This window comes from Ascoidea rubescens (genome assembly GCF_001661345.1).
Source record: "Ascoidea rubescens DSM 1968 unplaced genomic scaffold ASCRUscaffold_12, whole genome shotgun sequence".
Classification (NCBI taxonomy): domain Eukaryota; kingdom Fungi; phylum Ascomycota; class Saccharomycetes; order Ascoideales; family Ascoideaceae; genus Ascoidea; species Ascoidea rubescens.
Window position 1 is genome coordinate 337511 of NW_017962924.1, and position 12766 is coordinate 350276.

Below are 12766 nucleotides of genomic sequence, written 5' to 3' on the forward strand. Positions count from 1 at the left end.
AGAAGGACGATGTGAACACTATGGCAAAGGAGAGAAATCGGTTTGATGTAGATAATGTGGATAGTGTGGTTTATGAGGATAATAAAGTTAGTATATTCAGTACATTTAGTGCAACCAGGAAGTAGTGGTCAGGACAATCAGGGTGGATAGGATAGTGTGGTAATGGCAGAGGAGGACCAGCCAGAGCAGTGAAAAGATCGCGAGCGCCGTTGAACCCCTTCGTTGCTTTTCAGCACGACGTGAGCAACGCGAGGCAGCACAGGAAGCACCGCTCCCGCACCGGCCCTCGTCTGCCGCCGCCAGCCAGCTCCTCCTGCCCCAGACTCCGCTGGCCAGCAGCCATCCGTCGCCAACGCCAGCAGAGGTCCCACACGCAGCTCCTTCCCCTGCCTCACCGGAACCCTCCTGAAACACTCCTCAGACGTTCTTCACGTCGCGCTCACGTTGCGCTCACGCACTTTTATTTGCGGGTAACACTGCTTGCTATTTCCATCAGCTACTCCCGGCTCCTCGAAGCCGTTCAGAAGTCGATGTCCTTGTCGTAGCGTCCAAAGGAAATATCGGGGTTGCCGAATCTGTCAACGGGAACGGGACGTCCGAGACCGACGTAGTTGCACTGTGGGCAACAGATGAAGTCAGTTTTGGAAAAGCGAAACGAGGGTCCCATGGAGTCAAATTCAGACCCCAAACCGCTGCCAAATCCACCAATGGCACTGAAGTCCGGAAGGAACTCGTCCTCGGGGCGCTTTACCTGCTGCTGCTCCCTGCGACGGAGCTCTTCCTCCACACGGCGGCGGATCTCCTGCTCCATCTCCTGCCTCCTCTGCTTCTCCTTTTCTTTCTCCTTTTTGTTCTTTCGGTGTTCCTCCACCTCGTCCTCGAGTTTGTTGGCGGCAATGCTGCCCACTACAGCACCCGTGATGCCTCCAATGATGTTGTGCTTGCCTCCAAGCTTGGCTCCGGCGTATCCTCCAGCGGCTGCTCCTCCCACCGTCGCGAGAAATCCTCGTTCGTCCTCCTCTCCACCAACTCCTCTTTGGTAGTACTCGTTGTTGGAGTTTCCGTAGTATTCGTTGTTGGATTTGCCGTAATATTCGTCTGCCATTCTGATGTCCAGTTTAATTGAGAAAGTAATAATCAAAGCAATAAACCTCTAGTTGATAAAACAACAAAACAATTAACAATAGGTAATTGATATCACAAATATCCACTAAAATGTAATCGGCGAGAAAACACAGAAAGAGAAAAACGGAAATCTCCCCTATAAATACTTGTAAATGCTCGTCCCAACATTGCCTCCTCTACCAAAGCCATCAGAAAACCAGAATAATGGCAATACCTCACAATGCACTGCTTTCTTACCAATGCCTTCTGCAGACACCGTCACTTTTTCAACTGCTTGGTTTTGCTCGGCCCTTTCTTCCCATTCTCTAGGACCTACCGATTCTCGACTTAAACACGTGTGTTATTGTATGTTTTTGTATGTCTTTGTATATCGTTATTGTATTATATCATTATATCATTATATGGTGTTCTAAAGTATATATCAATCATCAATCTACCAATGGCAATTGTATCGATGATTCCACTTGAAACCACCTTTCACTTGCAAGAGTATCCTCTTAAAAGTCTCTGTCACCTCTACCATCTCTGTAATCTCTGCGATCTCTATTGTCTCTATCATCTCTCTTATTGAAATGGCTTTCAGTTTTGTTTCCAAGGAATCCTCCTGCGACAGCTCCACTGATGGCTCCAAGAACTTCTCCCTTATAGCTTCCTCCATCATTTTCTCCTTCGAGCTTTTTACCGGCAAAGTATCCTCCAACAGCTCCTGCTAAGGCTCCTCCGGTGGTGGCCAATCCACTGCTTAAATTCTCACTGTCAAATAATCCTCGGTCTTTGTTGTCAGGGTTTCCATATTGATTTCTCTTTTCAGAGTTGTAGTTTTCTCTATCATCGTCTCCGTATCCCATTGTAAATTATTTGAATGTGTTTGAATGTGTTTGAATTGGTACTTGTATTTGATTTGAATTGATTTGAATTGATGATTCTATAAGATATCTGCAATTTTCCTGGGATTTTGGTCCCATTTTATACAATTCCATGCTCATTCATTATCCTTTTATTTCTACCCCAATTTATTTGCCATGCTTCTCTTCTCTTCTCTTTTCTTTTCTCTTCTTGTATTATCCTTATTATCTCTAACATCATATGTCAATTTCGTTTTAAGCCCGACGTTATTTTACCCAATTTCACTCATCTCTACATCCCATTTCATCTTTCCTTCCTAACTTGTAATCTTATTCACTATTGCATGCCTCTATTTCTTTTAAATATCTCATCCTCTTCAATCATAATTGGCTGCTCTTCTTTATCTTGACTCCATCTCCTTATTTCATAATTTCTTCTCTCCATTTCATAATTTCTTCTCTTCATTTCATAATTTCTTTTCCCTATTTCAACTATCTTCCACTTGTTTTTAATCGTTTATTCATTTCATTCGCCATTTCTTCTCTCCTCTGCTCTAGTTCACTCTAGTTTACTCTAGTTTACTCTAGTTTACTCTAGTTTACTCTTTTTCGCTATACTGAACCCATCATCCACTCTATTATCCTATAAAAACTACACAAATTAATCGCCTCATCAATTCATTTACTATCTACTCATTTAATCGCTTATTCAACTAATTCCCCAGATATAATAGAATACGCCATCCTTCTACGGATATTCTTCATATCATTCTGACTAAACTTCAAATGCTTTTCTTGACTCAAAAAATCAACATTCATACATGTAAACACCCCACAATCTGACCCATTCTCCTGCTGTGGAATATCCTTTCTCTCAATTGCTTCCCAATTGTAATAATCAAATTCTCCCAATCCTCGATCATAATTGGGATACATCCTCTCGGTTTCTTCTGCCATATATTCCTGTAGCTTGCCCAATATATTAAATGACCCCCCATTCAAAGAGTCCAAATACTCAAATCTCCGTTTCTTATTGTTAATTATCCCCAACACCCAATGCGAATTCAACAAGTTGATTGGTATAAAGATATAATCCATCTTGGTCACATCAATCTTCTTTCTTTTAGCCCATCTTTTAACTCCTTTATACCCATTCTTTGCTAAACTCGAATAAAAGTGCGTAGTGAAAATAAATATCTTGGGCAAATTTAAATTGTTTTTGCCTCGCTCAATTAACATTGCCATGTAACAATCAATTATATTGTCGTTTAACCAATGTTTATCCTTCAACGTCTTCAAATCATTTACCGATATGTCAATATTATATAGCATTGTAACTTTTTCGTTGGCTGACGCCTGCCAAATATAATGAACCTTTTTCAATTTATCTTGTTCTAATGGCTTGACAGTAATCTTAACTTCATTATCTAATCGGCTTTTGCGAATCTTTTCTTGTAACAATAGCTTTTCCTCAAATACTCTTTTGTAATTTATTAGAAATGTATCATTAAATTGCTTGCTTAATGATTCAATTTGTTTGTCTTGAGAAATAGAAAATTTAGATCCATAAAATTGAGGTCTCGGTATTTTTTTAGTGCTTAAAAAGGTGTTATCATTCTTGGAATTTTTAGCATTATTATTTTTGACATTATCACTCTTAAAATTAATCCTATTATCTTTCTTTTCTATTGATGAAAATGTTCTCGATAATAATTTTGATAAATCCGTCGTATAATTATTCTTGTAATCGTAATCTTTAAAATGATTATATTTATTGTTGTACTTGTATTTGTTGTTATTTATAGTAGAAAAAATAGATAACACGTTAGATTTGGGCTTGTCAGTATTAGCCGAGTTCAATAATGATATTTGAGAGCTAGATCTTGACATGGAATTATCAATTGATTTTCTTCGTAACGAAGAATGTTTTTTAAGGAAATTAAAGTAAGTTCCATACTGTTTATTATCATTATTATTAGAATCTTTTTTATTTTCATTTTTTTGGTTATCTTGATTATCTTGATTATCGTGATTATCATGATTATCATGATTATTATTATATTTAGATGTAAAAATCTTAGTTATGTCAATATCATTTAATAGTAATGATTTTTTAGTGTTTTCATTAAAAATAGCATTATCATCTTCTTCTTCTTGATCCGAATAATTATCGGGAATATTATTTATATCCTTGTTTGAAAAGAAATCAAATTTGACTTTTTTATTTAAGTTCAAGTCTAATTTTCTATTAGGCAATTGATTATTTGAATTATTTGAATTATTTGAATTATTTGAGTTATTTTGAGTATTTTGGGATGAATTAAGAAAATCAATTTTGGGTTTTTTATAAGGTCTATCATCGATTAAATCAATTACTTCAATATTTTTATTAATATTATCTTTATTATCATCATGATTATTACTATGATTATCTTTATTATAAAGATTGTAGTTATTATTATAGTAGTCTGTATTATTTTTATTATTCATATTATTGGAATTTAACTGCTTATTTAATAATGCCATGGAGCTTTTCAACATAGAAAAGGAGGATTGCACCACTTTAGATACATTATCCAAAAAGGTTCCATTTTTTGTGGCATTTGTATCATTCATTTGATTATTATTCATTTTATTATTTGTCAATTCGTAATTATTATTATTATTATTATTATTATTATCAGTAGTAGTAGTAGTAGTAGTTGTCTTGTAATTTGTGAGAGTTTTTGATGAAGAATTTAAAACTGAATCTCTTTTATTGGGAGCCACAATAGGTCTTGAAGATAAATACATTGAAGAATTGAATAAAAAAGACGAATCAGAAAATGGATGGTTGGTTCTTTTAACGCTATTATCTTGAGCAAAGTTTGAGATTCTTCTTTTTCTTGAATTGATTAGAGATCGGTATTGGTTGAACTTCAAATTTTCGTTGTCAAATTGGTGGAAGGAGATATCTAAAGCAGCAGAAGACATTTTTGCACTCTCTGTCGCCAGCCAGCAGTGGTAAAAAAGAGACAGAAGAGTTGAAGAAAATGATTAGAAGTAGTTGGAGATGAACCAGGCTCCAACTCTAGCAATATCGTTGTTTATATTGCAAAAGACAGCTCCTGCGAAAACAGACGTTGTTTTCGTCAGGTCCAGCGGTCTGGGAGAGCGTAAACAAACAAGCGTGTGCACGCGCAGCGGTGATTGGCCGCGCTAGACGGAGCAAAGAACGTAACGGCCGCCGCTAACACGCACACACTATTAGCACGCACTATTAACACGCACTGTTGGGCTGGTTTCTGCTGTTTCTGTTGTTTTTCCTGTTTTTCCTGCTTTTGCTACTCGATATTGATCTCATACATAAGGATGATCTCAGTGCTTACTCCCTGCCACCCTCGGTCTCCACTGGTGCTGATCATAAACCGGCAGGTGTCATCGGTGTAGATGTCGCTGAGTATTCCCCCATGATGGCCTGGAACGATGAGATAGGGCACTGTGATATTTCCGTTGATGTTGTTCAAGTTGTTGCTGCTCATGTTGTTCAAGTTTCCCTGTGATTCCTCCTTGTACATCTCCAAATCGTACAACCGGATGTTGTCCTGTGATCCACAGAGAAGATGTCGTGAGTTTGGCATTGCTTTCACCACTGAGACTGGTCCTGACAAACTTGGAAACGTCAATTTTCTCGACACCCTTGCTTCCTTGCTTGAGTAGTTCAAATAGGGCATTCTTAGCTCAAATTCTTCCACCAAGTAATTCCTACGACCAGCATATATGTAGTTCCCATCGTTCGAAAAAGCTGTTGACATGCACCATGGTGGTGTCCCCTTTGGAACCTTTAAATGAATAACGTTATTCCCATTTTTACTTATTCTTCGATCCCATATATCAATTATCCCATCAATTGATGACGACGAAAAAACATTAATATCTTTACTTATGTCCTTATCACTTGATCCATTGTTCTTATCAACACCGTTCTCCGTATCATAATCATCATTATCACCGCTGTTCTTTAAATTCGCATTCCCATTTCCATTTTCAGTCTCACTTTCTTTTTCTTTATTGTTTTCTTTGTCCCTTTTTCTAGTTTCTCTTTCACTATCATCCAGTCCATCATCAGAATCTCCAAATAATGAGTCTAAATCATCATCTTCCTCTTTAACCAGTGATGAGGAATCATTATTATAATAGTCTTCATAACTATTTTTCAAATCAATCTCAATAGAATTATCCGGTCTCCATTGGATATTAGAAATCTGTCCAGTTGAGCCAATAAACTCATTTATAACTTTTCCTGAATTTAAATCCCATTCCAATATATTTCTATCCCATGAACCTGATAACACTTTATCATCATAGTTATTTAATTCCAATCTTGATACAGTATCCTTATGCCCATCCAAATATCCATGAATTAATCCTTCTTTATGTCTAATTGAATGCAATGCAATTCCACCCGATTTCAATCCAGATAATAACCATAATGATTCTCTTTGCACTGCTAACGAGTAAACGGGCGATAATTTTGGTTCATAAAGCTCAGTACTCTTACTTGTTGAATTATGTGATGATGATGATGATAATGATGATGTCTTATGACCCTTTAAATCTGATTTTCTAATCGGCTGCTCATTTTCCCAATAACTAACAATAACACCGGCTTTTGTTATGGAATCAACCATTGAATGTTTCTGCGCACCTGTAAGAATAGATTTTCCCTCAATTGATGCCATAAAATCATACTTCCTTATAAATCCGTCTTCTCCCCCTGTAAACAAAAACCTAGGCCCTCTAGTTAATGCCATACAATGAACCTGTGATGCATATGGTATCGCAACCGTTGGCAATATCTCAAATGTCTTTGCATTTCTAGCTTTTGACATTAATTCTTTTCTAGTAATTTTTCGGGTTGCTACTAAATCAACTTTAACGGTACTATCGCCTTCATTGTTTTTATCCTTTATCACAATTCCGTTTTCCTTTCCAGCTCCTCTTTCGTTGTTCTTATTTGCAGGTATTATATTGGAACCACTATTATTGATGTTGCTAACATTATCACTATTGCCATTATCGTCACCATTGGTTTTATCATCATTTCCGCTGATAGTTTCTCTATTGGTTGGACCTGTTTTCTTGGTTTTGTCAGTGGAATCATCCACATTGACATCTAGCATTTCTTCGTCTTGATCGTCGTCCTGGTCATCATCGTCCTGATCATCATCATCCTGATTGTCTGAATCATCCCCATCTATGTCTGGCTCTTCGTCATTAATATCATCGTTATCATTGTCGTTGTCGTTGTCATTATCGTTGTCATTGTCATCGTCCAGATTCTCGTTCTGCGTCACGTCACCTGTGCCTTCGTTCTCATCATACTCATCATCATAATTGTACTCATCTGCTTCCAGTATAGGCACTGACCCATCCATCGTTCTTAGCTTCACCACCTTCTACAAACAGCTGTTTTCCACCGAAACACCCAAAACCAGTTTTTTCACTCCTCTAGCACGTGTTTTCCGGCACCAAATCCATCAATTCTCACACCTCCTCGTCTCACCAGCAGCTGCTCCACCCAAACCGCCATAATTTTTGACAACTTCCATTGAACAGCTTAAAGAAATTCAGTTTTCTTTCTTCTCTTTTCTCTCCTTCTCTTTCTGCTCTTGTAGCTTATTGTTCTTTCCAGAAGAACCTCGGAAGTATGTTCCTCAGCACGTGTTTTTTTGATCTGGAATTAAACTTTGAAGATTTTTGATTCAAAACATTTTGAAATTTGGTTTGATGAGATTTCAAAATATCAGTTAATCTATTTTTTGTGTTTGGGTTTGTTAATTGTTCTGGTATTGTTTGTTTGGTAATTAGAATAAATTTCTGGCTGCCTATATATTTTTGGATCTTTTAATATTCTTTCCAATCATGACTGTAATAAAAGTCAAAAGTAACAAAGAACTTCCTCCCCAAAAGATATATTATTTACCTGATCAAATCTCTCCTGATTCTACTGAGCCTTATAACTCTCACTATGGTGCTGGCATTCCAATCGCAATTGATTTTGGAACATCTGATATGAGAATTGGGTTAACAAATAATTTGTCTCCTTCAAATATCTTTCCATCTGTAATTTCTCGGTATAGAGATCGTAAATTGGCTCAAACTTTAACTTTTGTCGGCTATGATGTTTACCTAGATTCAAGTTTTAAATCCTCATTAAAGACTCCATTTGATGGCCCTCTAATAACTAACTGGGATTATGTGGAATGGATGCTAGATTACTCCTTTCATCATATCGGTGTTGATTCCGATGGTTTTGTTGATAATCCTATAGTTATGTCAGAATTATTAGGTGCCCCTTCACAGCAAAGAAAAAATATGTTGCAATTATTATTTGAAGCATATAGAGTACCAAAAGTTACATTTGGCATTGATGATTTATTCTCCTATTATCAAAATAATGGTAAAAATGGTTTAGTGATTGGTGCTGGTAATCAAGCTATAAATATCATCCCCGTAATAAACTCAAAACCAATTTTAACTGAAGCTAAAAGAATCAACTGGGGTGGCAGTCTGTGTGTTGATTACTTGTCAAAATTGATTAATCTAAAATATCCTTATTTTCCATCAAAGATAAATAATCATCAGTTTGAAATCCTAATGAGAAATCATTGCTATGTATCAAAAGATTATCAAGAAGAGATAAACCATATTTTTGATTTGAATGTACTAGAAAAAACAGATGTCTTAATTGAAGCTCCATATGTTGAAAATGTCCAGCCTATTAAAACCGAAGAAGAACTAAAAAGAATAGCCGAAAAGAGAAAAGAAAGTGGTAGAAGATTACAAGAACAAGCTCAAAAATCTCGTCTAGAAAAATTAATTCAAAAGGAAAAAGATTATGAATATTATACAAAATTAAAAAACAGTTTAGAAGAATTAAATAAAAAACAAATAATTCATACTTTAGAAGCTGAAGGCTTTGATGATGAATCTGATTTTAAAAAATATTATAATAATTTAGAAAAATCAATTAAAAGAGCAAGAAAAGCTGATATAGGTGGAAACAATGATGAGATCGAATCTGAAACCCCACCTGAATTCCCATTAGTCGATATTCCCGATGATCAATTAACTGAAGATCAAATAAAGGAAAAAAAAACTCAAAAGTTTCTTAAAGCAAATTATGATGCTAGGAAGAAAGCACACGAAGAAAAATTATTGGAAAAGAAAAGATTAGAAGAATTGGAAATTCAAGAAGAAAAATGGAGAAAAGAAGATCTTAATGGCTGGATTCAAGACAAAAGAAAAAAATTAAATTCTGTACTAAAGAAAAAAAAAGATAGAAAAAAATTAAGAGAAGAATTAAATGATAGGAAATCTCATGCTGCTCAGATAAGAATGAAAAACATAGCAGTTTTGGCTGCAGAAAATTCAGTTCCAAATACATCGGGAAATAATACTAGAAGCTCCAAGAGAAAGAGAACTATTACAATAGATAATGATCCCAATGATACATTTGGAGCTAATGATGACGACTGGGCAATTTACAGAGATATTGCTAACGTTGAAGATGAAGATGAAATTGAGGAAGAAAATCAGTTAATGTTAAAATTAGAAGCTGATTTGTTACAATATGACCCCAATTTTTCAATTGAAAATACTTATGATTCTCAATTCAACTGGAGAAAAAGTATAATTCATAAATTTTTAAGAGGTCCAAGAGATTATGATTCAGAGAAAACACAGCACCAATATCAATTTCATATGAACATAGAAAGAATAAGAGTTCCAGAGACAATGTTTCAACCATCAATTGTCGGTGTGGATCAAGCAGGTATATCTGAGTTAAGTGAAAATATTATTGTTAATAGATTGCCCAGTGAGGGATTTTATTCTAAAAATGAAATTGAAAAAGCCCCAATCATTAATGATATATTTTTAACAGGAGGGCTATCTCATTTTAAAAATTTTGATGAAAGACTAAAAAATGACTTTACATCTTTCTTGCCTGTTAATTCCAAAATTAATATCAGAAGAGCTATTGATCCAAGATTGGATGCGTGGAGAGGAATGGCCAAATTTTCTAATAATATTGATTCTAAAAATGCTTTTATAACCAAACAAGAATATGAAGAAATGGGGCCAGATTATATAAAAGAACATAATCTAGGCAATTTTGGATATTTTTAATGCAGTTTTAAGTTTTCATACTATAATTTGACTTTCAATAGCTGAGAAACTTTGTTTGGCTTAATGTACAATAACATTTTAGTTTTACTATATTTATTTTACTTTCGAACAAAAGTTTTGTAGTCTTCAATTGAAATTCTTTTTGCAGTGTGGTTTTTATCGTTTGTATTACTTCAAAGTTTACAAATAGAACATTTTTCCTGTCTTCTTCAGCCGGAACACACAAAAAGTCCATTTTAATGTGTGTGAGGAAGTTTACATATTAAAAAAAGGTTTTTATTAAAAATAGTGCTAATATTCAACAATCGATAATCTAAATATAACCCAGTACTAGTTTTAAGTTCTATGACCAATCGATAATTAATCAAAGAGCTAAAATGGATTGCATTCTCAGATATTATTAACACATATTTCTAAAGATAGAATATTTAAGAAAGAACCATTTTTATTTTTATAAGCAGTTCATGTCAACGAAAAAAAAATCTTTTAATACTCTCTTGAAAACTAGATAATTAACGCTAAAGTTATTAGATTACAAAATAAAAGAGTTCTCGTCTCGGTCTTTCAAAAAATAAACAAAAAATGTAGCATTATTATACAAAGAAATATGATTTTGCAATTTATTTATCGGAGCTTTTACCATTCAAAACCTTTTTGGGATTTATACCCTTTTTCCTTAAACTAATCTTCACTGCTTTCTCAATATACTTTCTATCTTCTTCTTCTTCGAATTTTGAAAAATCATCTTTGATGATACTTTCTTCTAATTCCTCATCAGCTCGTATCATTGCTTCTTTCTCTTTGGCACCAGCTTTACTAGTGTCATGAGGACTTGGAGCTGTTTTCTTGAATTTAGCAACGTAAAAACCATCAACATTATAAGTATGTGGATAATATCTTCGTGTTAATTTGAGAGAGGAGTTAAAGTGCTTCCCTCTATAGCCAGTAAATCCTTCTTTACCTATAATCAAACCAGTTTCCACCAACTTAACATTGGGTCTTTTTCTCAAAGCGTAGTTTACAACTGCTTCATTCTCATCGACTGTAACAGAACAAGTAGAGTAAACAATATAACCGCCAGTTTCTGAATTGGCATTCACAGAATCAATAGCAGATAAAAGCAATTGTTTTTGTAAGTAAGGAACATCGATGAAATCCTTCTCTGTTCTTGAGGTTTTAACCGAATTGTCTTTAGAGATAACACCAGTTCCCGAACAAGGAGCATCAAGTAAAACTCTGTCGAATCCCCCAATAACCTTTGGAAACTCTCTGGCATCATGGTTGCACACAATTGTATTGCGACACCCAAGTCTATGTATATTAGCAATCAAAGATTTGGTTCTGGCTTTATTTGAATCGTTAGCAAATACCACACCGGTATTTTTCATCATCGAAGAAATGTAAGTGGTTTTACCACCAGGAGCAGCAGCCATATCAAGAATACGCTCATTTTCTTGAGGATCCAATGCCATCACTGGCAAGAAAGATGAGGCAGCTTGCAAAATATAATGGCCAGCAAGATATTCAGGCGTAGCACCGATAGGAACCTGAGAATCAAAAATTTGTAAACCAACTTTAGTCCAGTTTCCAATAGGCTGAAGATTAACACCTTTGTTCACCAAAGCTTGAGCTAAATTTCTTCTTCTGGATTTCAAAGTATTTGTTCTTATAGTTACAGGCCTAGCAATTTCATTGGCTTCAAAAAATTCTAGTGCTTCAGTGGGAGAAAATAAGTTGAACAATTTTTCTGCCAAAAATGGAGTATAATTGAAATAATCACACACGTCTTTAACAAACCTATTAATATAATCGGTTCTACTTCTACCTTCTTCAGCCAAGTTTTTGAAGTCTTCAAGCACTTTTGTAATTTCTATTAATCTCGTTCTTGAAATTGTGACATCTTTTGGTCCTTTGCTCAATGCTTCTTCTTCTTGTTCTGTTGGCAAAATTTTGGCTCTAGACTGAACAGTATTGCCTTCTAACAATTCTTCTTCAGCGTCAGCATCCTCTTCTGCTTTTTCCTGATCTAATTTATTTGAAAAAAGTTCAATATTTTTAACATTTAATTTCTCAATATCATCTGAATCATACTCATCATCATCACTAAATATTGGTTGATCTTGATCTTGCTCTTGCTCGGAATCGAAATCAGAACCTACAGATCCATTTCCTTCCAAATCAAATTCATCATTAAGTTCTTCTCCTTCTAAGTTGTCTTCATCGTCATCGTCATCAAAAAGGGTTTTTCTGGCACTAGCCAATTCATCCAAATCTACTTCAGGTAAGTCATCTGGGAATACATCTTCTGATTCCTCTATTTTCTTGGATTTTTTAGACTTTTTAGATTTTTTCGATTTATTATCCTTTTCAGTTTTCAATTCTTTTTCAGTTATTTTACTTTCTTTATTGTTCTTTTTTACTTTTTTATCAGACTTCTTAGGCTTTTCGTCTTTTGTAATTTTTGCTTTAGTCTCTTTAGTTTGTTTGGTCTCTTTAATGCCATTTTGTTCCAATTCCTTTTTTTCAGACTTTAACTTTTTAGAGTGGAATTCCTCAATAGGAAGAGGATCTTTTTGTTTTCTCTTTGAACGATTTACACCCATTTATAAATATATAAAACAAAA

At 34.9% G+C, this 12766-nt stretch overlaps 6 protein-coding genes across 6 annotated transcripts; 1 reads left to right on the top strand and 5 right to left on the bottom strand.

The window, feature by feature from the left end:
- Nucleotides 1-280: 280 nt before the first annotated feature.
- ASCRUDRAFT_77166 (uncharacterized protein) lies at nt 281-1553 on the bottom strand. Its single transcript, XM_020193744.1, has one exon. It carries the CDS (start codon nt 1103-1105, stop codon nt 521-523), a length of 585 nt encoding a protein of 194 aa, XP_020045734.1. The 5' UTR covers nt 1106-1553; the 3' UTR covers nt 281-520.
- A 69-nt stretch (nt 1554-1622) lies between these two features.
- ASCRUDRAFT_9475 (uncharacterized protein) lies at nt 1623-1973 on the bottom strand (the record flags this gene model as incomplete). The annotated part of the gene is made up of 1 exon (XM_020195159.1): nt 1623-1973. One exon carries the CDS (start codon nt 1971-1973, stop codon nt 1623-1625), a length of 351 nt encoding a protein of 116 aa, XP_020045735.1.
- Nucleotides 1974-2675: 702 nt separating this feature from the next.
- Nucleotides 2676-3302, bottom strand: ASCRUDRAFT_37705 (SUMO protease ULP1; the record flags this gene model as incomplete). The annotated part of the gene is made up of 1 exon (XM_020190790.1): nt 2676-3302. One exon carries the CDS (start codon nt 3300-3302, stop codon nt 2676-2678), a length of 627 nt encoding a protein of 208 aa, XP_020045736.1.
- Nucleotides 3303-5166: 1864 nt separating this feature from the next.
- Nucleotides 5167-7536, bottom strand: SPT8 (SAGA complex subunit SPT8). Its single transcript, XM_020193745.1, has one exon. The coding sequence runs from the start codon at nt 7385-7387 to the stop codon at nt 5294-5296; it is 2094 nt and encodes a 697-aa protein (XP_020045737.1). The 5' UTR covers nt 7388-7536; the 3' UTR covers nt 5167-5293.
- Nucleotides 7537-7630: 94 nt separating this feature from the next.
- On the top strand, nt 7631-10159 carry ARP5 (actin-related protein ARP5). Its single transcript, XM_020188776.1, has one exon. The coding sequence runs from the start codon at nt 7875-7877 to the stop codon at nt 10140-10142; it is 2268 nt and encodes a 755-aa protein (XP_020045738.1). The 5' UTR covers nt 7631-7874; the 3' UTR covers nt 10143-10159.
- Nucleotides 10160-10762: 603 nt separating this feature from the next.
- On the bottom strand, nt 10763-12745 carry NOP2 (rRNA (cytosine-C5-)-methyltransferase NOP2; the record flags this gene model as incomplete). Its single annotated transcript, XM_020190793.1, has 2 exons — nt 10763-12505; nt 12563-12745. The coding sequence occupies 2 exons, from the start codon at nt 12743-12745 to the stop codon at nt 10763-10765; spliced, it is 1926 nt and encodes a 641-aa protein (XP_020045739.1).
- Nucleotides 12746-12766: the final 21 nt, after the last annotated feature.